The following is a 10,000-nucleotide window of genomic DNA, read 5'->3' on the forward strand; positions in this document are numbered from 1 at the left end:
GACACGCCCACCCCACACCTCTTCATGTACACAGTCATGTTAGCATTGGCATTAGCATAGTCTTATTTTTTGAAAAGAACTCCGTAAAACATCTCGTGACCCATCCTACTCTAGCTGGTTGGGTTAAAGCATGACGATTGACTGGTTAGAGCCAATCAGAGGCAGAGTAGGACGGGTCATGTGATGTTAGTGTCCTTTCATTGTGAGCAGTCCAAACACACCTTAGCAACAGTCCTGTAGCGTCTCAGCTGGATGATCATCTGCTCACTGACAGATTTCAACACATTTGTCAGCTAAATTTGAGAGAAATAACCCTTTAATGTGTCGGTTCATGTTTTTGGCGAGTGTATAAACCTACGGACAGAAAAGCCGGAGTAAATTTAACCCTTTGTGTTGTCCAGCTGGTGAGGGACAACGCTGACCTTCGCTGCGAGCTGCCCAAGCTGGAGAAGCGTCTGCGAGCCACAGCGGAGCGGGTGAAAGCTCTGGAAGCCGCCCTGAGAGACGCCAAGGAGTCGGCTGTGAGGGACCGCAAACGCTACCAACAGGAAGTGGACCGCATCAAAGAGGCTGTCAGGTCCAAGAATGTCTCCAGGAGAGGACACTCTGCTCAGATAGGTGAGGTTGGTCACAGACCACTGACCCAACCCCGACCCCGACCCGACCCCCTCACAACCCCGACCCGACCCCCTCACAACCCCGACCCGACCCCTCACAACCCCGACCCGACCCCTCACAACCCCGACCCCGACCCGACCCCCTCACAACCCCGACCCGACCCCCTCACAACCCCGACCCCGACCCGACCCGACCCCCTCACAACCCCGACCCAAACCTGTGTGTGTTTTAATGTTGAAGTTTGATTTATTTATCCTTTTATAGCATCTTTCAAAGTTTTTCCTCGTGTGGTTTTTAATATTTTAAGCACTGTACCTTCAATGTATAAATAAATGTATATATGATTTTGCCTCAGAGGATCTGATGTGTCACATGTCTCCATGCAGCCAAGCCAATCAGAGCAGGACATCAGCACCATCAGTACCCGTCCTCGTCGCCGTCCATCAGACCGACCATCCGAGCAGGAGGAGGAGGAGCAGCAGCAGCGTCCAGTCCACGTCATCACTCCCCCCGACAGCAACCACAGCAACTACAGCAACCTCAGCAGCAACATCCTCATCAGAGCCACAGCAAGTGAACTAAAGGTGGGTCACCACGGCAACTGTAACCGCCATATTAAAACGAGTTTTCAGAGAGAGCGATAACTGAAACTCTGGGTCAGTTACCATGGTAACACGTGATACGTAGATAAACGTGCACTGCAGCACTTACCTTGCAGGATCACACGAGAATCCATCTTGCCAGCCTCCAAGTTATCCGTTTGTGTGTCCACTCCAGCCAATCAGCATTTAGCATACTCTCAGCCCAGAGCTAACTCTGGAACATCTTAGCCCCTTTTCACACACACACACATTGTTAGCCCAGGGTTAAGCTAAACTGAGGACTGATTCATGCTGCTGTTCTTCTAGCTCTGGGTTAAAGCCTCTCTTCACCCACACAGGTGCTGATTATCTTCTTCTTCTAATCTTTTAGCCCTGTAGCACACCAGTACATTTAGCCCTGGGTTTAGTCCATTTTCAGGGGCTGACCCCGCAAACTCAGGGCCAACCCTGCTCTGGAGCAGGGCATGCTAACCCTAGGCTAAAGTCAGGGTTAGCCCACTTTGGAATGTGCCGGTGTTAATTATCATTTAGTCTTAGGCTAACAACTCCCTTAGCCTGGTGCTAACTGATGTCAGTTTATGTTTAGTGTTGAAAATGAGGAGTTTTAGGATCAGTTTTGTGAAGGTCAGTATGTATAAATAAAGTTTTATCTCCTGTGTCTTTACAGGTAGCAGATGACTCTGGATCAGTTTCCTCCTCTGTGGATCTGAACTCTCCTGATCTCACCACTCTGCCTTTACTTCGACCACACTCCTTTCTACTACTTTACTACAGCCATTCCACCTTAACAGCCATTCCACCTTAACAGCCAACAAGTGCTTTCTTTCTTCCTCTCAGTCTGTCCAAGTATCTGACTCAGATCAGTTCAGTCACAGTTTAAAGGTAGAATCGGTAGGATTGGATGTTGTTGTGTCTCAGATCCAGATGTTTTCAGACACTCAGACAGGGATTCTGTTCATACTTTGCTTTTTACGAAAAAATGCAGATTGTACCTTTAATATGACGAGTTTAATAAGTTAAACAGATGAAGTTAACAGGAGTTAGATGATGTTGGACTAACGTTGTGTCTCTGTTCTCTTGATGTTCTGCAAAAAAAAATGTTCAAAAATAAATGAAAAGTTAGGAATCATAAAAATAACTGAGTGTAATGATAATAATAATAATAATAATAATAATAATAATAATAATAATAATAATAATAATAAGTACCGCAGAGAAATCAAAGAGCCGTCAGCACAACATTCCTCAGCATTTTGATTCATTAACTTTCAATGAGCTGAATTTATTTTAACTTGAGTCCAGCTGAAGTTTGAGTTTTTCTGATGTCTGTGGAGGAACATTTCTGTCATGAAACAAAAAATATCCTCATGGTAACAGATTGTTGTCGTCATCCTGACTCACCATGGAGATATTTTTTTCTTTGACTGGTTTCCATCATTCATTTCGACTGAAATCACATATTAAATATTATAACGATTAACGTATCAGTAAAAGTTGTAAACGATGGTTCCTGAGTGAGACGCCGTCGGTCGACGTCACAGATTATAGATCTATTTTATATTTCTGCTCTTCATCATCTTCATCAAGTCCGTCTGATGTTTACATCTAATTTTTTGTAAAATGTCACAAAAACTTTAATAAAAAACAAAAATCTATTTTCCATCATCTGAAGGAGAAACACATGCAGAGTTCAGAACAATGAGATAATAAATATAATAAATGATATAACGTCCACTGAGCAAATAAAATCTGTCACACGAGTCAGAATTCAGAGAGAAAAAGTTTTTACCATAAAATTAAATTATAAAATTCCTAATAGAATATTCCTAATTTAAAAAAAAAATAAAAAATGAAGTATTGAGTGTTTTTCTTTCTTTTTTGGTAACATTGTGATGTCACAGCGTCACATGACAACATGTCTGATATCATGTTCTGACTTTATGAGACACATTTATTTATCAAGTGAAATCAATCAGACACAAAAATCAATAAGAGAATAAAAGTATTATTATTCGTTCAGGTTGATCAAATCATTTCGTCTTATTCTATCAAAGTTACTGGACAGAATCAGTTTAAAGTTTTAAGATATTTTTTTTATTCCTAACGTTTCATGATTTTTTATTTTTGACTGAATGTTTGAACACGCTGACATTGATTGTTTTTAAAATGATTCATATGTTTTTATAGATTTAATTTATTATTTATTACTTTATTGGGACAGTACTTTTAAACTCAGTGTTTTTATACATTTTATTTATTGATTATTTTGTTGGGACAGTATTGATCAGCTCAGAGTTTTTATAGATTTAATTGATTGATTATGTGATTGGGACAGTATTGATCAGTGTTTGTGTCATGTTTCTAACAGTGTTGACCTGCTGCTCTGTATCATTGTGAGCCGTTGTACCTGATGCATGTGAACGCATCATGAACGTCACGGCGTCTGTGGGTCCAGCTGTCAGTGTGTCTGTGAGCTTCACGTCTGATTAAACTGTGCTGTAGTTGTTGTGAGTCACGTTGACGGAAGTGATGACGCTCAGCTCGCCGTTCTCTGTAGGACAAGATCAATAAAACTAAACAGTGTTCTCTGAAAAAAGATTCTCTTCAAACTGTGATTTGATCAGAAACCATGTGTTTATTATTTTTTACATTTCTGAAGAAGAATTTGTTTGTTCTGAGGTGTGAATGAGTCCGTCACATGATCACGTCCACCTCAGGACTTCACTTCGTGTCCAAGTTGAAGATTTGTTGGCTCTCGATGAGAATGAACTCCACGATCTGGTTCTGGTAGACCATGTTGACCGCCATGTTTCCTGCGTCCAGCTCGGGCCACATCAGCGTGGGACCGAACACGATGCCGATGCCCTGAGTGGACATCAGGTTCTTCCTGGAAAAGGCCAGAACCCTAAAGAACGAAAGAGGGAACAAATTAGAATGAAAACAGAGTTTATTAGAACCAAAGGGACTGATGCCAGTGACTTTAGGTGTGTGCAGGTGTGTTTGTGTACCTGTGCAGGTGTGTTACAGGTGTGTGTCATGTCTGTGTTACAGGTTTGTTACAGGTGTGTGTTTGTGTACCTGTGCAGGTGTGTGTCAGCTTTGTGTACCTGTGCAAGTGTGTTACAGGTGTGTGTTTGTGTACCTGTGCAGGTGTGTTACAGGTGTGTGTTTGTGTACCTGTGCAGGTGTGTGTTTGTGTACCTGTGCAGGTGTGTGTCAGCTGTGTGTTTGTGTACCTGTGCAAGTGTGTTACAGGTGTGTGTTTGTGTACCTGTGCAGGTGTGTTACAGGTGTGTGTTTGTGTACCTGTGCAGGTGTGTTACAGGTGTGTGTCAGCTGTGTGTTTGTGTACCTGTGCAGGTGTGTGTTTTTGTACCTGTGCAGGTGTGTTACAGGTGTGTGAAAGTGTGTGTTACTGGTGTGTTTCTGGTGTGTGTTTGTGTACCTGTGCAGGTGTGTTTCTGGTGTGTGTTTGTGTACCTGAGCAGGTGTGTGTCAGTTGTGTGTTTGTGTACCTGTGCAGGTGTGTGTCAGCTGTGTGTTTGTGTACCTGTGCAGGTGTGTTACAGGTGTGTGTCAGCTGTACCTGTGCAGGTGACTGAAGAGCAGCTTCATGGTGTCCTGGTTGGGTTTGGGCAGCTCCTGGATCAGTTTCTTCACAGCCTGAACTTTGTGTTTTGATTCTTTGAGTTCTGAGAGAGAAAACACAGCAGCAGTTTAACATGTTTATATTATTACTGTTTAAACATGCAGTACTTCACTTCTGCCACTAGGGGTCTCTCACATTAAAACAACTTAAAAAAGACTTGTTTGATGATGTCATAAAGTGGTGTGGGATCATGGGAGTTGCTGTCTTCATAGCTGATGAAAATCTGATGTCATGTGTTAAATGTTTTTCTTTGGTCCCTCCCGACTTATCCAATAAGTTTTCACTAAAGTTACAGCAGCTGACAGGAAACGTTTGACATAATGTCAGTACACAACTCAACAAGACACAGGTCTGGAGTTTTTGTACATTTTAATGTGGAAATGTAACTTGTCGACACTGAAGGACTAAAAGAAGATATGAAATTTTAGAATGAGGATCAGTGCTTTTATTTTGGTGGGTTGGACTCACTGATGGCCTCCACGAACGGGTGGAAGAACCTGAAGGGGAACAGCGGCTCAGGAAGCTCGCGGAAAAACATTTTGAGAGCGCCGGTGACAACGTGGATGTCCTCCCACTGACTGTGGTCCAGGTCCAGGTGTTCCTCTAAGAGGACAGATGAGAACAACATAAGGGAACGTTAACACACGGAGAGAACATTAACAGGTAACACTTAGGCCTCGTTCCAGTTTGTGCACCTTACGTTGAACATTTCCACCAAAAATAAACCTGTTCAGAATCCAAACAGTCGGTTCTCAGATGGAACCCGAAAATCCCAAGTTTTCCTGGGGCGCTGTGGTGGGCGTGTCTTATTCTGCCCTCTGATGACGACATGTGTCATTAAAGACCCGGTGAACACTGACTGGTTCATCAGACATCACCAAGGTTCAAGAACACTGAACAGAACTGCTTCGAGAACCAGAGATGATCTGGTGGAACAAAGGCGAGTTTGTTCACACTAAAAAAAATCAGACGGGAATTCAGTGAAATCAACTGATATTTTTTCATTAACATAAATTAAATCATTAAATTAAAGAAATATGATCAGCATGTTAGCAGATGTCCCAGCATGCTTTGTGTCAGAGTTAAAACTCTTCTTTTCTTTATACACTGTAAAAACAAAAAAGTTGAAAAAATTCAAAATTTTAAGGCAACAGACTGATGGATTTTCAGGTTTTGAGTCCAACTCAGATTCTTAAGTTTTGAAGACGTTTTACCAACTCGTGATCTTCTGTTGAGATAATTTACTTTTTTCTTTAGATAAACTTAAAGCTTTGATTTTTAAAGAGTAAATTCAATGAAGTGAAAAATTGTAATATGTTCAATTAAATGTATTTCATTTTTCAGGCACTAACAAAAAGACAAATCGGGTTCGAAGCTCACTGTGAACATTTTTTAGTTTCTAAAACTCAAAGAAAAAAATAAAAAAAAATAAAAATAAAAAAAATATCTCAACTAAATACAGGTTTATATACATACATATGTATGTATATGTACATATACATACATATGTATGTATACATACATATGTATATGTATGTATACATGTATGTATACATACATATGTATGTATACATACATATGTATGTATAAGTACATATACATACATATGTATGTATATGTACATATACATACATATGTATGTATATGTACATATGTACATATACATACATATACATATACATACATATGTATGTATATGTACATATGTACATATACATACATATACATATACATACATATGTATGTATACATATGTACATATGTATGTATATGTACATATGTACATATACATACATATACATACATATACATATACATACATATGTATGTATATGTATGTATATGTACATATGTATGTATGTATATATGTATGTATGTACATATGTATATATACATACATATGTACATACATATGTATGTATATGTATATATGTATGTATATGTATACATGTATGTATATATAGGTCTGCAAAACTTTTATAGTTTGTTTCAAAACTTTAGAGTTTGAGTTGCGGTCAAAACTCAAAACTGTTGAAATCTTTTGCAGAACACCGTCTTGAAATTTGAAGTAATTTCAGTTGTTGTTTTTACAGTGTAGTTTGAAGAAAACTTATAGGATGTAAACGTGCTGTTTGTCTCTGAAGATGATGAAGATGATGAAGGTCAGTGCTGAACTCCTCAAACTTTATAAAGTTGGACATGTTGATCAATGTGTCTTCAACTATGACAGGAAATTAAATTAGTTTGTGAAGTTCATCAGTTGGTTCTCCTTTTTTACAGTGCAGTTGAATTAATATCAGGTGTGTTTGTTTTCAATCAACCTGTCTTATTAAATTAAGAATGAATTTGCTCTCAGTCTTATTTCAGAGACATGAGTTTTTCACTTCTTCATCTTTCTTATAAAGTCACAAGTGTGATTTCTGATGTCAAACATGTTTCTGTAAAACTCATTTACTTTTCTGTACGTCTGACGGACAGCGGAGAACGTTGAACAGGTAAACGTTCTGAAACGTTCTCGTCATGTTGATGAAACAGTTTTTAACGATTCATCATTAACGAGCTGCAGAGCTGAAACACGTTGAACGAACCTTGATCGACGATGAAGCGAAGTTTCTGGATCGTGGCCAAATTCCCGCTGACTCTGTAGATCCCGTCCGCCTCCAGACCTGAAACACACAAAGAGAGACGAGTTCAACCCTGAGTCGGTAACCATGGTAACCTGATTGACTGTCAGTTACAGTCACCAACTAATCGATTAGTGAAAAACTATTGCCTGATTGATGGAGGGGTCTGGCTGCAGACCTCCAGCATCAGGACCCGGCGTCTCCAAAAGGACTCGGGCATTTTCATCAGTTGACCACCACCGTGACTGATTCACCGACTTTTTAACTTTTTATGATCATAATATTACGTTTTTTTTTTTTTTTGGCTCCAAGTCCCATTTGTGTACTTTTAAATACTTAATTACTCTTTTAAATACTTAATTACTCTTTTAAATACTTAATTACTCCCCGTCAATTAATCATAACTACGAAGATCTAGAGAGAGACAGCAGAGAGGAGGGAGGGAGGGGATCATGTGTGAAGTGCTGACTGATATCAAACTTTTTTGATGATAAATCCTGATGGACAGTTATCTGATCAAAATATCTGTCAGACAGTCGCTCGTCTCCTCCATGAAACGTTTGTCACGTCGCTGCGTTAGTCTGAAGCCTGCGGTGCGTTTTGGCCTTTAATGTTGAAGACGAAAGTTTCATGGTTGATGACCTGCCACGTAATAAAGAATAGGCAAAAATCAACATGTACATCTAAGAAATTACATACACATGCATGTACATTTAAGAACGGTTTCACGTTACAGTGTTAATTATAATTCAGCAACAAGCTGCTTCCTCCAAAAGTTTCAACACGATTTTATTTTGCAGTTTCTTGCGTGCACTTCCTGTCCTGAGCGTCCTGACTGGACGCGGCCTCACGCTGGAGGTCTGCAGTCAGACTCTCTTGGATTGATCTCTAGTTGAAAAGTAGGTTCAGACAACACATCTATTTTTCAACTGACAAGAAACAGTATCGTTGCCATGGTGACTCTCCTTCACACTCACGCTGAGCTCAGAGTTGATTGATTCTGGAAGTGAAAACTCAGAGTTAAACATCTCAGGCTGAGTGAAGTCAGACTTTGTTAAAGCTGCTTCTCTGAAACAGGAAGCAGGAAGTGACAGACGGCGTCCCCAGACGTCAGTCCGGCCTCGTACTGCTCACTCGTCCACGTCTTCAAATATATTTGATTATTTAATTGACTCACTGTGGACGACTGCAGCTCATTCTTTGACTAAAAGTTTTGCTTTAGAACATAACGGAGGTTCCAGATGCACACATCTGTGTTCTGTACTGATTCTAAACAAGATGTTGTTCTTCACTTTGTCCACCAGGTGGCAGATGTTTTCATTCGTGCTCTATTATTTCATTTAAAAGCTGGCAGATAATAAAAAAGTGCTGTGTTGTTGTTTCAGTCAGAAAGAAAAAGAAAGGATGGATTAAAACCAGCAGCTGTTCGTGCTGTCAGTGAACGCACCTCGCTTCTCAACGGCGTCCAAACACATCTGAACGAACTTTGGCACCGTCGTTCCTTCACGCTCGCACAGAGTGGACAGATGGCAGCCGAAGACTCGATCTGAGACACACGAGACAACATGAGGACAAATCTTTAGTGTCCCCCTTTAAGATGAAAGGATGAACTGCTTTAATGACTCACTGTTATCAAACACGTTTTAAAATGTCTCCTCAGTGACGTCACATTTGAACTCTTTAATTCTTCACTGTCAGAAAACAACGTCACAGACGTCCTGCTTTTACACCACAGAACAAGAAACACTAAAAACTAATATATCTGTTCTTCTTGAAACTAAACCATGACAGAATACAAACCTATAAAATGAAATAATGTGAGCAGCATGTTTGTCTTTTCTGTTCCAAAATGAAAATATATTTGAACATTAAATGATTTTACCTCAACTCAAATAATTAAATTCTAGTCACCAGTAGAACAGATGTTTAGTCTTCTGAAAAAACAGAAACAGATTTTTGATTTTAATATTTAGATCTCTGACGGCGCGTTTATGTGGCAGCTGTTTGAATAAAGTTTCTACAGACACGTGAACTGACTTTGAATGCATCACTGTGACATGAACATGTATCACGTGCTGTGCGCCGGGCGCCAGGAGGAGGAGGAGTCACCGACACGGCGTTGTCATGGACACCGTAAACACCATGAGTCACTCCAGGATCTCATTGGCTGTTTTCATCAGTGGTGGATAGAGTACTAAAATCTGTACTCAAGTACAAGTACTGTTACATTACTAAAGTAATACCCAATTACAAGTAAGTAGCAAAAGTATTCGTTACAAAAACTATTCAGAGTATTAGTTACTTTTAACAGCTGATGTCAGAGTGTGTCTCTGTGTGTGTGTGTGTGTGTGTGTGTGTGTGTGTGTGTGTGTGTCTGTGTGTGTGTGTCTCTGTGTGTGTGTGTGTGTGTGTGTGTGTGTCTGTGTGTCTCTGTGTGTGTGTGTGTGTGTGTGTGTGTGTCTGTGTGTGTCTGTGTGTGTGTGTGTGTGTGTGTGTGTCTGTGTGTC

General features: G+C 40.1%; 2 protein-coding genes across 3 annotated transcripts in view; one reads left to right on the top strand and one right to left on the bottom strand.

Annotated features, from left to right (window-relative positions):
- LOC146323394 (kinesin heavy chain-like) overlaps positions 1 to 3,024 on the top strand; it is a 20,717-nt gene extending 17,693 nt beyond the window's left edge. Inside the window, exons 24-26 of the mRNA XM_084725595.1 lie at positions 402 to 618; positions 1,005 to 1,202; positions 1,888 to 3,024. Coding sequence (XP_084581721.1) covers positions 402 to 618; positions 1,005 to 1,195 — 408 coding nt within the window. The 3' untranslated portion in view covers positions 1,196 to 1,202; positions 1,888 to 3,024. The remainder of the gene's footprint in view (positions 1 to 401; positions 619 to 1,004; positions 1,203 to 1,887) is intronic.
- Positions 3,025 to 3,874: 850 nt separating this feature from the next.
- arhgap15 (Rho GTPase activating protein 15) overlaps positions 3,875 to 10,000 on the bottom strand; it is a 16,459-nt gene continuing 10,333 nt past the window's right edge. For both annotated transcript variants that reach the window (XM_084725596.1, XM_084725597.1), the window contains exons 9-13: positions 8,941 to 9,039; positions 7,458 to 7,535; positions 5,338 to 5,472; positions 4,807 to 4,912; positions 3,875 to 4,125 (exon numbers count right to left, since the gene is read on the bottom strand). In XM_084725596.1, the coding sequence (XP_084581722.1) occupies positions 3,942 to 4,125; positions 4,807 to 4,912; positions 5,338 to 5,472; positions 7,458 to 7,535; positions 8,941 to 9,039 (602 nt within the window). In that variant the 3' untranslated portion in view covers positions 3,875 to 3,941. The remainder of the gene's footprint in view (positions 4,126 to 4,806; positions 4,913 to 5,337; positions 5,473 to 7,457; positions 7,536 to 8,940; positions 9,040 to 10,000) is intronic.

Source organism: Lutjanus erythropterus, chromosome 8 (genome assembly GCF_056507025.1).
Source record: "Lutjanus erythropterus isolate fLutEry1 chromosome 8, fLutEry1.hap2, whole genome shotgun sequence".
NCBI classification, from domain to species: Eukaryota; Metazoa; Chordata; class Actinopteri; order Lutjaniformes; family Lutjanidae; genus Lutjanus; species Lutjanus erythropterus.